The sequence below is a fragment of the Daldinia decipiens genome, assembly GCF_022478715.1.
Source record: "Daldinia decipiens strain CBS 113046 unplaced genomic scaffold F4813scaffold_27, whole genome shotgun sequence".
Lineage (NCBI taxonomy): Eukaryota > Fungi > Ascomycota > Sordariomycetes > Xylariales > Hypoxylaceae > Daldinia > Daldinia decipiens.
Window position 1 is genome coordinate 320,042 of NW_026054570.1, and position 17,842 is coordinate 337,883.

Below are 17,842 nucleotides of genomic sequence, written 5' to 3' on the forward strand. Positions count from 1 at the left end.
TAATGGGGGCATGTCTTAGCCACTAGTTTCTAGCAAGCCTACACTAGAAAAGCAGCAGACCATCGCTAGCCCACAGGCTCCCAGACAGGATCCAGTGGAGCATGTCTGCATCTGAAAGACCACATAACAGGCCAGGCCATACTCGAAATAGATAGTGGCCTTCTGTGGCATTCGATGTAGGTATGTATGTAAAAGTTTCTGCTGATGTTCAGATACGAGCCGTATCTTTCAATCTGGGACTAATAGGGGTAGAGGAGATTTCTCAACTCGTCAAGACGCGTTGAAGAGGGTGTAATGCCCCTGGATGGTAGGCTATGCAGGAACCATTAGATACCTACATGCGAATATTCCTCCAATTCCTCCGACGACCCTTATTAGTTGAGCACGTCTCCCCTCCACTTAGAAGGGAAGGGAAATATTAAAAATAGGGGAAATAAAGACATTGAGAAGCAACGGTCCGGATACTGTAGACACTAATAGATGACCATCGCCTATGTAGTGTATGTATCTGCAAGGTACGCAAGACCAAATATCCGGACCAGTAGTTGCGAGTATTTCTTTGACGCCGGATACTGGCTAAAGAATTGGTCGCATCTCTAACGGCTTTTATTATTGCCCTAAGCTATGGGTATTCGACCTTGTATTGAACGGCGTATGTAGCATAGTGGCATAAAGACGCACTAATCATCTCGCTAAGAATAGTTGCATCTTTATCATTTTGTGGTTTCAAGATGCGCACTAGAGAATGTTGTATTCTTCAATAGCCAGATATTACGCAGGTAGGATGACGGATGATGAGAGGGCTGGATGTATGTCCGAATGCACAGCTTGTTGAAGATGTGTTGTTCAAGATAGCGTTTCACCGCATGAGGCAAGCATCCATGCTATTCTGTCTGTCGTAGGTGAATTGTCCAGTCAAGGATGTCTTTTCTTTTCGAGGACCTGACTCCTGATATTATATGCAGGTACCTAACCTTTTGAGGTTCAGATGCATGTGTTCAATGATGATGAAAGAAAAAAAGAAAAACATTGTACGCTAGACGCTAGACGCTAGACGCTAGACGTGAAAAAGGGTTATGGAATGACCGTATGGAATAGACACGAGCCTTCTACAACTCAACTTTGCACATTCAAATACACCTGCATGGAACATGCTATGTACAACCTATACCATTAATGACCTTTGGATCGGAAACTGCTAACAACCTAACCTAGGTTACAGGTATGTACCTATGCATGCAGCTGCCTACAAAATATATCTTGCAGGCGATTCGGATAACCCCCTAAAATGTGGCTTTCCCAACTGCCAGACTAACTAAAGCAGTGCTCTTACCCCTGTAAGACTGTAAGAGGGGGGCGGGACAGGGGTTCAGGGTCTGGTGCTGGAGCTACCTACATAATAGTATGTTGTGCGATACGTGATACGTAAAAAATCCCACTATGTACAACTAGACCTAGATAGGAAAAGATGGTGGGGTTAGTTAGCGGGTACGTAGCCCCCCGACTGTCCAACTGCATCTTTTCCTTCATTTCGTTCATCAACCATCTTCACTGCGCGCACATCCAAGTGCCACATCCAATGTCACCCAGGCCCCTCTGCCCCTTCCTACCTACCTACCTAAACCTATGTAAGGGTTTAATTCAAAGGTAGTTCTGGGTTTGTTTTCCCTCTTTTCACCACCACTCGTTCAACTAGTCCGTCATTGGAGGTTCCGAAGTTGCTCCAGAGTGCTCCACGAACCTGGGGATCGATCTTTTGCATTGCTGAAAACACTCGTTTCTTGAACACACATCCTTTTGGAGATCATCCAGCCTACCGGCCTGCCAGCCTGCCAGCTTAGGAAGCTGTTTTCTCTCCTTATCCAGTCAAATTCCCATTTCATCCGCCCATCCTTATTCCATCCCATCCAATCCAACAAACTCTTACATACCTCGAACTGCCCGCCCGCATCCCGTTGACCACCCACCCGAACGATAACGCCGCATAGGGGCATGCAGCTGCATTAAAGCACTGCATGATTGTCTAAGGCTGTTTTAGAAGCATTGCATACCAATAAATCGTGCGTGTCTACCCGGCGCCAAAATAGATCCAAGCAAAAAATAACAGGGCAGATAAACAGCACATCGGCTGCTTCTGCCCGAAAAACAAGATAACCGTCGAAACAAATTTACGACCGGGCACTAGACGACAACTGAAAAGTGTCTTGCGGCTACCAAGCTCCTTTCGGAGGACGGATCAACTAACTGACAGGTCGTTAAGTGAAAAGCAATATTTGATCTGTCGATACCCATCTCATGTCAATGGCCGTTTTGGCTTTGGTCTATTACGGTAGTTTGCTTCAGTAAAGACGATATATCGATATCCCCTCGAGCACGCTCCGCATCACAGATCCTGCTGCTCAACACTACCTTGTCATATCTGACCAGTCATTCAATCGCAACCTCTCTCGTCACTTTGCTTGTACGACAAAATATATGCATCGGACACTGGTATCCAAGCCACTGATACCCACAAACCGGGTCTGAGAAACAAGAAAGGAACAAACTGACGCAGTTCAACCTGTTGATTGATATCTAGGGGGCCCCTGGCAAAGCTTGCTTTAAAAAATTAGTTTGACTTTTCCAAATTTATTACAGTTTTCACTTAACCTAGCATTGTTCAATTTGGACTAAGAAAAAAAAGGGGAAAGCTATAGACCTGAGATGTCATGGAGAGCCCTTCGGCACCGCTCGCGGACTACTTCTGGATTGCGGGCCTCGCATCCGTGTCCTACCATGATCTCCCACCTCCAGCTTCTGCCACTCAGGTAGAAGCCACCATTACCGAGGATTGCGAGCCCGACGAGGACCTGCCCGACCCGGCCGCCTCCCCGGCCAACAAGTCCAGTGCTAGACACTCCCGCCAAAACTCTAACAACAGGCTCTCCAAGATATCTACTAGTTCGATCCACACCCTCGAAGAAGTAGATGGGAATACGAGGAGTAATAGGAGCAGTGCTACTATCAGGCCCATCCCTCTTCCTGGGGCCGCCGGCCATGAAAACCTCCTTGGCGATTTCGACTTCGACAAGGCCCTCGTTAAGTTCGCAGCCGAAAGGGAAAACTTCTTAGAAGATCTGAGCTTCTCGGCCGGTGCCAAAACGCAATCGCGGCCGCCGATGGTGAACCCGCGCGCAGAGAGGATAAAAGCTGACGAGTCAAGTGGAAGGATGAGTCCTATGAAGAGCATCAGGGGGAGCATCCGTGGTAGCATAAGACGGAAAATAAGCTTCAAGGACATGAATAGCGTGCGAAAGCAGCCAACAACTCCGAGACCTGGTATGGCCCCTTTTAGCAACCTAGACCGAAGGACTTTCTTAAATGAGCTGGTAGAAGGATTACCTGCGGAAATTTTCGATCATAACTGCAACAGAGATTCGACGTTCTGTACTGACTTCTGCAAACTAGCTTCAATTCGGACTACGAGGAGGATGAGTAGCTACAACTCCGTCATCCCTCCACCCGAACCTCTTAACCTCGATCCGGATATGCACCCTCTGAAGCGACGCTTTGAACCCGAGCTCCTAGATCGGTACCCTCCCCGAGATGATTTGGAGGGTTTAAGTAAGAGGGGGAGGTTTCCAGATTATGTGCCTATGTTCGCATTCCCTAACGACATTCATATCGTGTCGTCAGATGACAGGCCAAGGTCGACTTGGCATGGGTTCACAATGACATCGGATGACAACTCTAAGATCTACGGCGTAACCGTTATTGTATGGACGGCACTCACGATGGATGTTGCGGAGGACATCGAGAGGCGTTGCGAGCGTTGGAGGCAGAGGCATATGTCCGAGGAGGAGAGGGAGCTTGCGGGCAGCCTTGGGGCACGTCTCGCTGCAGAACGTGCGCATCTATCGCAATTACTTGCCAAGCTTCCGACCATACCGTCTGGGTCCCACGCTCGTGAGACACTTGATGATCAAATTAGTGCGGTAGAGGAGAAAATTAGTCTGATGACTGAAATGTTGCGACCCCTGAGACATGGTGCCGCGTCCAAGATAGATGGTTTGACGGCTGGTGAGAGTGGCCTCTGGACACCTCGAGCGTATGGCATTCTTGGCAGAGATGTTACGAGAGTGGGCTTCTGGAAGGATTGGCTTCGGGCTGTCATTGTGCCAATGTCGGACGGCGGGCTTCTACGCATACCGCCAAGCTCTCCGCGAGTCGGCCGTTGGCAACCACTGGAACGATACGTGGTTAACCTATGCACCGAAGCATTCAGCCCTCTCGGTTCTAAGACCCAGGTTGAGATCGGTGTACGTGAGCTACGCCTGTATGCGCGGAAGGAGGCCATCAACGAGCTTCCGGGTTCTCGCAATACTGATCTTTATGCCCTGTTCAGGTCTCTCTCCCTCGAGAATATTGTCGCCCTTTTCGAGTATGCCATGTCAGAATCTCGGATTATCTTGCTCTCTTCGCATACCGCGATGCTGCACCTAGCCTCCCACGCTCTGGTCAGCTTATTATATCCGTTAGCGTGGGCAAGTATTTTTATACCTATCCTACCGGCACGACTTATATCTGCTCTTGACGCACCTTGCCCTTATATCGTCGGTATTGAGCGAAGATACGACAATATTGTGCTTCCAGATGACGATTATGTCTTGGTTGATCTCGACAAGGACACAATTGATGCAACGGCATTACCAATCCGCCTCCCAAAACAACATCGTCGGAAGCTTCTTTCACTCTTGCAATTTGCGGCGCCGCATAGCTTGCGTTATGGCGTCACGACGGGGCCGCCTCCCTATGCAATTGAGTCTTTCCCCTATGACTCCTTCTCCGTCGAGAATAGTGCTCTTGTCAACGAGAAAGCCTCGCCAAGTATGCTGTACAAATGGGTCGCACAGAATTCGTCTTCTTTTGGGGAAGCCGAGCCCGCAGATACCGTCAAGCCACCTGTTTTTAATGCGTTCTTGCACGCAAAGCCTGGGGCTGACCGGCCTACCACCAGCAAATCGAATAAGACGAGCCCACCGTCATCAGTGTCACCAGTCTCTGTGAATTTCCCGCCTATGCCTGCTACACCAGTTTCTAGAAGTGATTCTGGATACGCATTATCGTCCACGCTGAGAGAAAAGAGATCAGGTCATTTCGAGAAGGAAGGCCGACGCAGTTCGTCATTTGGCCACGCCCCGGTCCACCGACCCCACGCGCCATTCTTTAACGGCCATCAGTCAAACCTGTCCATCTCAGCCATTTCGATCGATTCGCAGTCGTCTTATGGTGGTTACGCTCCATCAACCTACGCCCAGTCAACCCTAGCAGCATCTACGGTGATGCCTAACATGCTTGTTCAGCCTGTGGAGAACACCGACTCTACAATGTGGGTCGAAGGGCATTGCTTCAATTATAGTGGTAACGATTCAACCTCGACCTGTACGATTTGCGATGAGCGTTGTGAAGGCGACGGATGGTATAAGTGCTCTGGTTGTGGAGCAATTTCGCACGGACGTTGTCTTGGATGTGTTTGTCTCGTGTGTCCAGTTGCTTTCAATGCCGATAAGGTCCGGGCTTCTTTCGTTCGTTGTCTTGCGAGTGTCCTTTATACGTACCGCAAGTATCTCGGTCGGCCAACAAAAGAACAAAAGAACAACGGCCAACTTTATGGATTCGACATGAATGGCTTCATCAAAAGCTTGCCGCATGACCATCAAGAGTACGTAACGATGATGAAGGAGACACAAGGTATGTTACTATTCTTAGCTCCTATCTTATGGTATTTGCTAATCATGCATTAGCATTCAATGAATTCATCCACGAGCGCGAGATAAAGCCTGCTACCAACCCAGAGATTCGGCTTTTTGATGACATAATTCTCGCCAAGAAAGCTCGCGGCAAAACCAGCCTGTCTTCGGGATTATCACGCCTCTCAACGATAAGGGCCTCGCATGGCGTCTCGGCATCCCTACCCGGCCTACAGATACCATCTAGACACATGAAACCAACGTCTTTTCTAACTGACACATCTGATCACATATGGAGAACTGCCAGCGTTCCTGTACCAAGCTCGAAGTTTCAGGGAGATTATCATTCAGTGACAACGAGAATGCCGGCTCGGTTGGACCCTTCACTGATGAAGGAACCTCGGGCTATCCAAGGCGTACCGCATCCTGAACAACGCAGAAGAGGCGTCATGAGGAAGCAGGTCCCCAGCATGCTGATCCCTAACTCTCCCTAAATATTTCAGTAGTTCGAGTTGGCTGTGCCGACTACGTGCCCACAACCACAAGTTGAATCCAGCAACTTGCTAGAATGTAATATTAACCCGGCCGAGGGCTTTCAGCCCAGCCCAGTCATGTACTATAGCTCTGCGAGGGGACATAGGAAACATAGGGGACGAGCGGAAGGTCCCCGGAGTCGTATTCATCTGAAAAAGAGATCCTAAGATTGCCGTCTATATTCCGTTCCCGTTCCGAACTAGCATCTGATGGCGACCTTTTTTTTTTAACAGCATTAGACGAATGAAAAAATTAGGAGGAATAATGTCTAGCTAAAATTTGCTTATTAGACGAACTAGCTGAGATGGCTTAGCCTAGTTGAGGAGAGAGATGAAGGCGAGGATGGAAAATGGTGAAGAGGGGAGGTTGATGATGAGAGAGAGAAGTGGAAAGAATCACTGTGGAAAAAAGACCAGCTTGAATATGTCGTTGGGCTTATTGCAGAGATAGGCAGGCAGATCGCGTTCAATTTACAAAAAGAACCTCTGAAAGGCAGACAGGCGATTTAAGATGAACAGGTGTTACTGTGAGTTATGTGTACTATGGCACGGCATGCACGTAATATTCAATTGGGCTATGATTTGCATGTAACCTTTTCTTCTCGGACTATCTTGAACTTGTCGTTGTGTTTTGTGTTCGTTGTTGCGGCGCCAAGCCTCCCCCTTTTTTCTACGACCTGGGTATAACTTCGACTTTGACACTCACTACCTGCTTACCCACTCTGTGTATGGCCAACTCCCCTAGTAGCAACAGCAGTTCCTCTCACACGTATGTATGCAGTTATTCTCTGTCCTTCGCATTAGGTTGACCGGACTGACGATTGGCTGATTACCCGAATGAGAACGTCGTATTTGTCTCCCCTCCTCTCCTCTCCTCTCCTTTCCCCCTCACCCCCTTTCAGAACGCGGATCCGGGATTGTTATACTCCACTTCGTTTGCTTCGCTCAGCGGCGAGGTTAGCCCCTTTCTAGCTGCTGCAGCCTCCTCGTCTTTGCGTTTTCTGCCCTGGTTTTCTGGACCAAGGCAATCCGTTTGTCGTATCCAATGCGTAGGTGTCCTAGTAACTGTCGTCTTGAGCGAAAGCCCTGATGGGCTAGACTAGACTCTAAGTCGAGCTGTTCATCATCGAGTCCCGCCCCCGGCACCAGGGTTCCCTCGGTTACCCGAATTACGACCGTCGCCTCCTGGATTAGATCTAGGCTTTGGTTTCGGTTGTCGTTCATAGGCGTTAGGACTCGGTCTGCGCCTGCGCTGGGCTCCTCCGCCTCCGCCTCCGTTTCCATGGCTATGGTCGTGGTCGTGATTGTGATTGTGATTATGGGCGTGTTGTTGACGCCGTCGCGCTGCTAGTGCCCTCTCCCGGGGATCGTCTGGCATGCCGCGGTCTGAATCCGAGTCCGATGACGACGAGTCATCGTCTGATGAAGACTCGTCGGAAGACTCGCCTACCTGGCTGGGTGGGTGGTATATGCAGCATACTATTATCACTACCCGTTAGAAAAATTGAAATTCAGGAGTCGAGTGCTTAGGGGAAGAGTAAAAATGAGGGATATAAATTTACCTTTTGACCGCTTTCGTCCCAGTCCCTCATTATCAACTACGGACTCGGCCCATTGGACGCGGTGATCGGAAGCCGGGTGCGCGCCGCGAAGCCGCAGGATAGCGGGGGCTGCCGACGCCGGGGCTTGGGTGCCGGTCTGTGTTCTAGAGCTGGTGGGCGCTTCCGTCTGGACCTGGGTCTGGGAGCCCTGGGGGCGGTCGCGCTGGCGTTGGGAATTTTGCGCAGACATTGCTTACGCGTGTATTTCTGTGTGTACCTTACGTATAAGTGGAGTGGTGTGGAAAATCGTAGGGGTAAGTAGATAATAATAAGAGACGAGTAGAGATAATGTATGGATGGATGTGTGTACGTAGGTCGAGCAAGAAACTTCTACGACTCGTTTCCTGGTATTTACTGCTCTCTCTCCCTACGACCGAGGATGGGGAATATGTCGAATGAAGACGGTATACTGCATCTGTGTTCCCGCTACGTTACCTGCGGCGCGTTGCTGCTTTTCTGCTGCTGCTCCTACGTGCAGATTTCTGCGGAGCAGGGAGGAGTAACGATCGTCTATGTATGCATACGTGTAGGCCTTGGAACGGTCGAGGGATATCGAAGGATCAACAACGGCCTGCTTTCTCGGCTTCACCCGCAGTCGATTTGATTCTAGGGCTTCTAGTTGTTCGGCAGTATTATTTTATTTTTATTTTTTGTTTGTATGTTTGTTTGTTTGTTTGTTTGTTCTTGTCTGTAACGTTTCGGACGCCCCGAGGGGTGCGCGTTTTTGTATGCAGGCGGGTTGGATTTTCTAGAATGAGCGATTATATGAGATTTCAGAAAGTCTCCAAAAAGTTTCGTATTGATTTGTTTTTCGCCCCCGCGCCGTCAACTCTGCTCTGTCCCCCGCTTCTTTTTTTTTTGTCTCGCAGCCTCTTGTCTGTCCTCTCCCTCGCTCAGGAAGTCGCGCACGAGGTACACCCGAGTGTATGTGTGTGTATGTGTGTATGTGTGTACACTATGTAATATGTAATATGTAATATGTAATATGTAATATGTAATAATAAGAAAAAGCTTGGGGTAATACTAGAATAACAACGCTGACTGGGCACTTTTAGAAGCACGAGACAGAGGAACGGGTAACCCGACAAGAGGCTTAACCAGTAATAATGAAGAGGGGATTTAGATTATTGGCTTATTCCGCCTTAAGCTTCATATAACCCCAATTTATAATAAACATACTAAATAATGTCACTAAGGAATGTTGCATTCTAGTCTTGAAGTTTCTAGACAATGGGTGGGAGTGGTGCATGTCGTGGGGAAAATGGACAAAATGGACAAAATGGACAAAATGGACAAAATGGACAAAATGGACAAAATGGACAAAATGGACAAAATGGACCAAAAGGAGAACAATCAGGTTGTTACCGTTCAAAGCATCACCCCACCACTGCCCCGCGTCGTAGTTTGCTTACTCATCAAAGCTTATGTATTGTACATACTGTACTGCACAGTGTACACACCTAACCCAGGATCCCGGTTCAGGGTCCGACCCATCTTACGTAATTGATTTAAAGTTCAAAAGTCAATTTCACGTGAGAAAGAGTTGCATCTTCAAATCTCATCATCGTATGTCGGCTTTCTTAACTAATACACGCATGGTACAGGATTTATACAATCTATATATTTTTATATTGGTGCATATTTATTTCCTTTAACTAGACGTACAATAGTTGGAGTCGAGATGTCATGGTGTTAAAACGAAGCGGCAGCAGTAGCCTCTCTCTCCCGCCTCCGATGCTTCTCAAGTTTCTTCCTGCCCTTCATACTCCTTCGGGGCCGGGATCTCCGCGACGCTGCAGTAACCTTTGGCTTGTTTAACATCCAGCCGTTCATGGGCCTACGAGAAGAGATAAACTTGCCATCGGGAGTATACACGTCCACGATAGGCCAGTTGGGTTCGGCATTCTCGCCTTGCTCTTCAACAGGGGGAGGAGGGGGAGCCTTCTTTTTAGGACCATCGACAAGAGCTTCTAGCCTTTCTAATGCTGAAAGTTCTCTTTTCTCTTCAGGTTTCTCAACAGGCGGCGTGTCCACTTCCGATACTGGTCTTTCCCTGAAAAGGTCCCTCGTGCGCACCTGAGCAGTGATTTCTACCCACCCGACACCTTCAATTAGGATGTCAGTAGATAGAACTCGGTACGGTAGCCGGTCTATGCTTAAACCAACGGCTTCTTTTCTCATCAACGGTCCAGTTCGGTTCTTTGTTATGTCCCATTTGAGCTCGAAAGAGCCTGCTAGTTTGGTCTTCTCGCCAGTCCCTGGTACTGCTATATTTTCAACGTTGACCTCGCCTCTCTGGTTCTGGATTGAAATCGCCTTCTCCGTCCTTGAAACATGCGCCTCGATTGGCGTGAATGCATATGCCAGCATGATTGGTGCTGGCTCTCTCGGGGTAATGCGGATGAAGCCACCAAGAAGTAAGGACCGACTTGGTGTAAGCGTCATTTGTTCTGGTGTGACTCGAGAGCGCATAACCAAAGATAAGCGGTGTTCCTCCTTGACATACTTCTCAAGACCAGTGCGTTCTAAACCAGGAAGGTCGATTAGCTCTCCTCGGCCGTTGCCGAATGGAATCCGGATTGGCGATGCTGTTGTCCCTGGTAGGTCGGAAACTAGCGGCATTTCTGGGTAATTAGTCTCCTTGATTGCGGGCGGCAAAAGGGCGTATTCGTCAAGCTCCTCTTCTTCCATATCTTCTATCTCCCGAGCTGCCAAGTCTTCCTGGGCTAGTTCTGGCTGGGTCCCGGCCTTCTCCATTGAAGTTGCGTCCTTGCTTGGTGCCCTTGCGTGCATTTCAACTGTGATTTGATGTCTCGAAGGGGTTAGATTCATTCTGCCTTTGGGAAAGATAGCTTCGAAAAGTTGACTCTTGCCAACGTTTGCCTTGCCGACCATCCAACCAGCACCACCCCGTTTCCATACATCTTCTTTGAGCTCCTTAGTCCACCAACTCCGTTTTGCGCTAAGGGCTATTAGATTACCCAGACGTACATTACGTCCCGTCCGTCCAAGAGCCTCCCGAAGTACCTCCTGCAACCATGGAAACATCTTGTCTACCTGAACTTTCGTCGGCGCGAGTAAATCGCATCTCGTTACCACGAAGCTTAGCTCCATCTTCTGATTGCTATAGAATTTTCCCGTACTAGCACGGCGGTTCTTGGTCCTTAGAGGCATAGTATCGAGCAGGTGCGAAAGTTGCGGTAGTAGGGACATGGGGAAATCGGCAGCGTCGAGAACATGATAGACGTGGTTATATTTATACGGGGATTCGAGGATAGTATCCCTAATAGATTCGATCGAAGGGTGATATATCGACTCTCCAGAATGATTATGTAGTAACGAATGGCATCTATCACATAAGGGTACCTTTGGGGGTGGTCGTTGGCTTGCCTCTGGAGGAACTATACTTAGCATAAGCGCTTCCACGTCAACTCCCTTCTTTTTCAGCTCCTCGTGATCGAAGTGTTTAAGCGCATCTTCGTAGACTTTATCCTCACGGCGAGAACGGTTCGCCACCTCAGGCCGGATCCAGTTTCGAACAGCTTTGCGACTCAGATCATAATATCCAGGTTGGTTAGGAAAAGTGGTTTGCGACAAGGCACCACAACCCCGGCATTGTTTTGGCAGCCTTTGAACACGAATACCCTTCTGGGAGTCACTTTCAGGAAGTGGGGAATCCTCTGGAAACGCATCAGCTTGCATGTGCAAACAACGATGCTGTACCCTCCATCGTGAAGGCCGTACTCGAGAAGACGATGCGGCAGCGCCAAGTCTCTGGTGATACGACGCAGGATTTAGGGACGGACATAAAAACAGAGGCAACTCGATTCTTCTTGGGTGTTCCGCAAGGTTAAGTGCGGTATTGAGCCATCTTGACGACAAGGCGCGGTGCATCTTATCGTACAATGGGAGAAGACTGGAGGGTCTGTAGTAAAAAAAGGTTTAACCGAAATCTTTTTTAGAAATTTTTGGTCGCATCAAGCCAGTGACGTTAGAGCTAAAAGAACCCCTGTATGTACTCTTTACCCCTGTTACCACGAGCGATAAGGTTATCGATATGAAAGTCCCGAGTTATGTACCTATGTATGTACTTTGTACAGGTGTCAGCTGCTACGTCAATTATTGGATCCAGCTGTCCTTCTTTCTGTCCTTTATGTACAACTCAACTCAACTCAACTCAACTCAGCTCAGCTCAGCTCACCCCTGCATATTTCTTCTAGGTACATCTTTTCATCGCACAGCAGCTATCTAAGCCCAACATACTCACACCAAACACTCAAGTCTCACTTTAACAATGACAGAAAACCCCCAAGCTACAGATGATCCAGCGGCGGCGCGAGCTGCAGAGCAAGCACGTCTGCGCAAGGAACGCCGAGAAGCTAAGATCAAAGCTGGAGGAGCCGCACGACTAAACAAGATCACAGGACTAGGAGGAGGCATACAACGAGGTAAAACCTCTAGTCTCCCAACTGAAACCCCCAATGATCTAACTAGTGTATGTAGATCCAGTACCACAGCTGTCATCAGAAACTAGCACGCCACAAGAAACCTCAACCACATCAACGCCAATCACGAAACCCACACAGGCTTCGGAACAGCATGGAGACCCAGACGAAGTCGACATATCACAGCACTACTACGAGCCGAATGCAACCGCCCGTCCGCCACCAAGCGCCACCCCGCCCAATGACATCTCCGAAGCTCAACTGCGGCAGATGATCCTCGGCCTCGATCGCCAGTCCTCCGGTACTCCACCACAGCCGGGCCGGAACCCGCTCGATGGCCCCCTACCGCCAATCCCCGGCGCAGAAGGCGTCGACGAAGACCCCATGATGAAGATGCTCTCGCAAATGATGTCCGGCGGCATGCCCGGCGGTGCAGGCGGTAACCCCTTCGCCGGGACGCCTATGGAGGGCCTCCTCAGCAGCCTAGGCGGCATGAACCCCAACGCCAGCGCCGGCCCCAACAACCCCACGCAGCAAGCGCAACAACCCCCCGCCGACAAGAGCGCTAACCTCTGGCGCATTCTGCACGCCGTATTCGCGCTCGGCCTCGGCCTCTACGTCGCGCTATCCACCACCTTCTCCGGCACGCTGACGGAGCGCGAGCACTCGGCCATCAACACCAACACCAACACCAACACCAACACCAACACTACTAACTCCGACGGCGCGGAAACAGACAGCGTAGAGCGCGCGCGCGCGTACTTCTTCGCCGTGTTCGCCTCGGTCGAGGCCCTGCTGCTGACGACGCGGTATTTCTTGGATAAGGGGCGGGAATCGCCCAAGGGCTGGATGTGGACTGCGAGCGGGTTTCTGCCCGGGCGCGCGAGGACGTATACCCAGCATGCGCTGCGCTATGGGCAGATGCTGGGCACGGTTAGAAGCGATGCGCTGGTTTGTGTGTTTGTGCTGGGGGTTTGTTCGTGGTTGAGATCGTGAGGGTGGGGGGGGGGGACTGGTTGTCTAGTTGCTGGGGTGGGGATTATGGGATAGATGATGAGAACTGGGCATTATACGCGGTGGGTAGTAATACGACATGAAATCATGTGTGGAAGGACACTGGAACGGTGTTGACTGGCTCCTTTAAATGATGACGTTGGGTTGGTATCATAGCCATGCCTGCTTGTTTCCCTCCGTCGAGGTTACGGTGTTTGATCCTACTTTAGACGTTGTATCGAGTATGCACACAGCAATGTCTACATCTATATAATATTGCATTGATATGACCTAAATATCAAGATGAACATCTACGAACTGGTAGTGAAAGTAGTGGATGCTGAGGTATTTTCGGCGATCTTCATCTCTATTTGCTTGTCAAGGCTCAGTTACTTTTTTGTCTTTCTTTTTTCGTCCGTGTCTGAGTGTCTAACATAGACATGTATGACTTTATAAGAAGCCAACTCACGCGAACTCGTTCGTCAATCATGGAGGTAGTAGATCTGAGATTACTTCCGAGTCTTTCGTTAACTAGTTAGTTTAATTCTTTTTTATCGTGACCATTTTCTCATGTGCAGCTTGCTTTCCCCCTTTAGATAGATTAAATACGATTATCGTACTTGGATCAGTTGTACAACGTGCTAATGCCCCCCTTTTAAGCTCTATGTATTCCATTTAATGCTTTCCCTCTATCCAATGCAAGATTGCCTTAGAAGAACACCACTCCCTTAGCCGGGTAAGATTACAACATTTAAGTAAATGAAAACAGTAAGAACCTCCAAAGCTAGATGTATGGTTTAGATGGGCGCCGAATAACCCGTCATGGCTCTAAAACTGCCACGAGAAATTTCCCAAACATACCGCGAACGCTCTCTCGATTTTCTTTTACGGACGTGAACACCACTGCTGTACTAAGAGCGAAGATGAATGTCTCCCGCCATTGCTTGTCAAGGGAATACCGTCTTGGTAAGAGCGTTGCCATAGCTCTGGGCGCAACGAAAAGTGCTAGCTCTTTTCTGCGGGCCGCTTTCTCTATGAGGACACTCCATCCACATAGGAAGCAGCCAGATCCGACGCAGACACCCCCGTCGATAACCTGTCTAGACTGCGTATCCTTCCCGATGATGTGCGGGCCGAGCCTCGTCCGCGCTAGGCACACTCCGTAGTAGAAAAGGGTGATAAATGCGGCTAAGAATGACGACGAGCGTGCTGCAGATAGGAGCGCGGTTCGAACCCCCTTAAGATTCTTCTTCCGGGCTAGTAAGTTCAGGGGTAGATACGTGATCATAGACCACTTAAAGGATCGGTAGAAACGGGATAGGGCATGGTGTTCGCAAGACGACCCGCAACCCATATGCACGACTTCGCACGGAAACGGGATGGACTTAGTAGGATCGCCCCACGCCGGCGGCAATTTATAGTCGACACACATTGATTGGAGGAGCGGTGCTTGTCCCGTTTCCTCGCCATATTGGAGATCCCCATTGTGGCAACGCCGAAGTGCTTCGATAAGGCGGGAGTCTACCGCCGCGGCCGAGCTGATCCATTTCGTATATGCTTTAGGTAGTTGTGAAGGTGAGTAGAACCATGCCCACATAATAAGGGCGGAAGATGTGGCGAAGATAATTGGATCAGCTAACTTCGATATCAAAGATTCAACCTAAAAACTATTAGCGATGCAAGTTTCCGTTGGCTTAATAGCAGCTTTGTCATACCCAAGTCCACTGGCTTGTGGCAACCTTGCGTTGTCCTCTCCGGGACCATGCCTCACTGACTATCACATCAAGAGCTCTGGTAACTGCGAATAAGGTCAAGTCTAGAGTTCGTCCAGCGTATCGTACCGTTTCTTGCTTGGCGCTTTGCGGATCATCTGGGTTGGCAGTGATCGTTTCTGAAAAGCTATCACTCTTCTTTGACTGTAGTAACCGGAGGCTAAGCCAGGCAGCAACAAACGTCGATAACCATCTCGAAAATCTAGTTGAATTGAATGAAGGTTAGTTGAACGTCAAGTGAAGATGGGTTGGGATATGCGCTAAGGCAGTATACTGGTGCCAAGCTCCCCCAATGAAACATCCACAGTTGTCATAGAGCTGTCGACTTGCCTTTTTAGGATCGGGGTAGGAAGCTGGCCCTCCCATAGACGACTCAAAGCTCTACTAAGTAAAACCTTCAACGAGCAAGTTAGCCTTAGACTTTCTTATTATTTAACGTAGCATTGTCTATAGACCTCACTCGAGCATATATGAGCTAGTTGTGGGAAATCTTGCCTCTAGTAACGTAGTTCCGCCTACGAGGGCCGCACAGAATGTTGGAAATCCTTGAAGTTCTAGCCCCCCACGCACGATACGTTGCAGGGATGAGATGAAGGAGTCGTGGGGCTGCGTGACAGCAGCACCCTTGTCTCTCCGCCTTCTAGTTACATGCTGGAGAATCAACGTGAGGAGCCTTGGTGCAACAGCAGAAGTGTAGCCTAAGACATAGGCCCGAATAAGAGGTCTTAGGAGAGGTGGTATAGATTCATCCAGTCTCTTTCGGTTTCTTGGTGGAAGTAGAGGCGATGTCATGGTTACAATGCTCACGACTAACGCGTTGAACTACGCGACAACGCGACTTGCGGACGAGAGGTCTTAGTGTTTGTCAGTTTATACTTATGGATTGTCCATGAAAAGAATATGTTAAGATAGTTTTGCTGTGCTCTTATAATGTTTGAGACATGCCGTCGGTTTAGAATGAGAAGCTTTAATCAAGATAGTTTGTTTTTGGTTCAATACTTTGACAAGGGGCCGAGCAACCGAACAACGGGGTTTGCATTCGGAGGGATATGAGCTTCCGCGTCGGTGTTTTAGATCTGCCAATGGTTTCCGGAGAAGACCTTGGTAAGACAATTGACGTCTAGTCTATGTAGTCTACCTAGGTATGTCGATTTGCGCAACAAGTAACCGGAAACCGGAAACTGGGTCTGATGAGGAAATGCGGAAGCTATGGGCGCCGAAGAGAAATATCGATACTAGAAGACCAACCATGAGGTAATCGACTTGAAGTTAAAGACTTTAACTGATAGACCGTGTAATGAGCTAGCTGATGAAGCAAAGCCGCACCATGCCGTACCGGACAGCGAACACTGCTAAACGTAAGGTTGGCTCTCACTAGTCTCTTTTGGCGATTCAGCCGAGGTGCATTGGCGATGGTGCCCGAGGAAATAAAATGAATATCTTGACTGAGCCACATATAAATTATAAAATAGAAAACCGGAGTGAAGTTCATGCATGCATGCTTGCATGTAACCTGCGCTGCGAGCTGTACTATGTAGTGATCATATAAAGCTGTGGAATTAGATTAATAAAAGGGACATAAACTGGCCTAAAGAAGCAGAAGTTAGTAACCAAATCGGTCACCGAATATTTCTTGTGCTGGGCGAACCCCGGAATTCCGGGGCCAAGATCTGGGATCGTCCAACGCTATGTATCTCGGCCGAATATTCGCATTTATATGCAATTGAGTTTAAGGATAGAGAGACACATCTTGGGCGACGTGCTACCGGTTTGATTTGTGACGAGCGCGTTTGCTACTGCAACGATGACCGCGATGGACGGACTGGATTGTCCTGCGTATGTATGGACTGATGGGATGCTGGGGTGATAGAAAGAATATACATACAATAATTCCTAACTATGTTATCTGCAGTCTGCAAACAAAGCATGGTCAAGGCAAGGAACGGACGTAAACAACTGGACGCAGTCGGAGACAGCTCCGGTCTTCGCTCATGGGGAGCGAGAATATAACGTGCAAGCCGACAACAATGTGGCAACTAGATGATGATGAGTCAATTTATAACGGAATATCTTGCGTTGCTCTTTTTTTTGAGAAAAACAGCTGAAAAACAGCTTGACTCGGCTTGGCGATGTTAGGATTACCCGTCTGTGGGCAAGCTGGCAAGAGAAGCTGGATGCTCCAAGAGAAACAAATTGACATGTGATTGAGCCTCGGGGCGTTTCCCCTGCCAAGCTAAGAATAACTTTTGGATGATGGAAGTCAAGAGACGTCTATGCAATGCAGGACCTGGGCACTCTGGCACTTCGAGTCAAGCACAAGTATCTAAGTACCTAAGTAACTTTGTACATACCTAACTACATAAGGTAGGTATGTATGTACATAAGCTACCTCCATCTTACATGATGTCGGTATGTAAACTTGCATTAAAAGGCAGCTGCAAGGGAAATTATTGCTGTACCTAGACACCTCGGCTATGATGTTATGTAAGAACATTGAAGGTCACCTTACCCCGTTCTTGCCTTAGGTACATGCCCAGGTAGGTAATCCGTACATTCGGTGTTTTTCATTTTTTATACAACATAAAATATAACATAACTCCAGATCCTAAACGTGCAGGTTGCAAGACAAGAACGGAGCGTGGAGAAGAGTTCTGCACTAGTTTAGACTCCAGCAACATACCGTGACCTATTACCAATTGAGAAACTATGTACTATCAAATAGTCTTTGTAGGGAAAAGCGACTCCTAGCCTCCTACATAGTACCAGACA

The 17,842-nt window shown here is 48.7% G+C and overlaps 6 protein-coding genes across 6 annotated transcripts; 3 read left to right on the forward strand and 3 right to left on the reverse strand.

Moving 5' to 3' along the window:
- The first annotated feature begins 2,377 nt into the window (after positions 1-2,377).
- F4813DRAFT_154341 (DENN-domain-containing protein) lies at positions 2,378-6,721 on the forward strand. The gene is made up of 2 exons (XM_049238993.1): positions 2,378-5,730; positions 5,784-6,721. The coding sequence occupies exons 1-2, from the start codon at positions 2,709-2,711 to the stop codon at positions 6,221-6,223; spliced, it is 3,462 nt and encodes a 1,153-aa protein (XP_049097763.1). The 5' UTR covers positions 2,378-2,708; the 3' UTR covers positions 6,224-6,721.
- A 71-nt stretch (positions 6,722-6,792) lies between these two features.
- F4813DRAFT_154298 (phosphatase inhibitor-domain-containing protein) lies at positions 6,793-8,216 on the reverse strand. Its single transcript, XM_049238992.1, has 2 exons — positions 7,825-8,216; positions 6,793-7,741 (listed from the first exon to the last, which is right to left on the reverse strand). The coding sequence occupies exons 1-2, from the start codon at positions 8,051-8,053 to the stop codon at positions 7,386-7,388; spliced, it is 585 nt and encodes a 194-aa protein (XP_049097764.1). The 5' UTR covers positions 8,054-8,216; the 3' UTR covers positions 6,793-7,385.
- On the forward strand, positions 8,217-8,944 carry F4813DRAFT_154282 (uncharacterized protein). Its single transcript, XM_049238991.1, has one exon. It carries the CDS (start codon positions 8,380-8,382, stop codon positions 8,824-8,826), a length of 447 nt encoding a protein of 148 aa, XP_049097765.1. The 5' UTR covers positions 8,217-8,379; the 3' UTR covers positions 8,827-8,944.
- A 177-nt stretch (positions 8,945-9,121) lies between these two features.
- F4813DRAFT_366409 (uncharacterized protein) lies at positions 9,122-11,832 on the reverse strand. Its single transcript, XM_049244022.1, has one exon. The coding sequence runs from the start codon at positions 11,755-11,757 to the stop codon at positions 9,556-9,558; it is 2,202 nt and encodes a 733-aa protein (XP_049097766.1). The 5' UTR covers positions 11,758-11,832; the 3' UTR covers positions 9,122-9,555.
- Positions 11,833-12,157: 325 nt separating this feature from the next.
- Positions 12,158-13,304, forward strand: F4813DRAFT_391376 (uncharacterized protein; the record flags this gene model as incomplete). Its single annotated transcript, XM_049247157.1, has 2 exons — positions 12,158-12,311; positions 12,367-13,304. The coding sequence occupies 2 exons, from the start codon at positions 12,158-12,160 to the stop codon at positions 13,302-13,304; spliced, it is 1,092 nt and encodes a 363-aa protein (XP_049097767.1).
- Positions 13,305-14,121: 817 nt separating this feature from the next.
- On the reverse strand, positions 14,122-15,865 carry F4813DRAFT_391377 (uncharacterized protein; the record flags this gene model as incomplete). Its single annotated transcript, XM_049247158.1, has 3 exons — positions 14,122-14,961; positions 15,017-15,275; positions 15,534-15,865. The coding sequence occupies 3 exons, from the start codon at positions 15,863-15,865 to the stop codon at positions 14,122-14,124; spliced, it is 1,431 nt and encodes a 476-aa protein (XP_049097768.1).
- Positions 15,866-17,842: the final 1,977 nt, after the last annotated feature.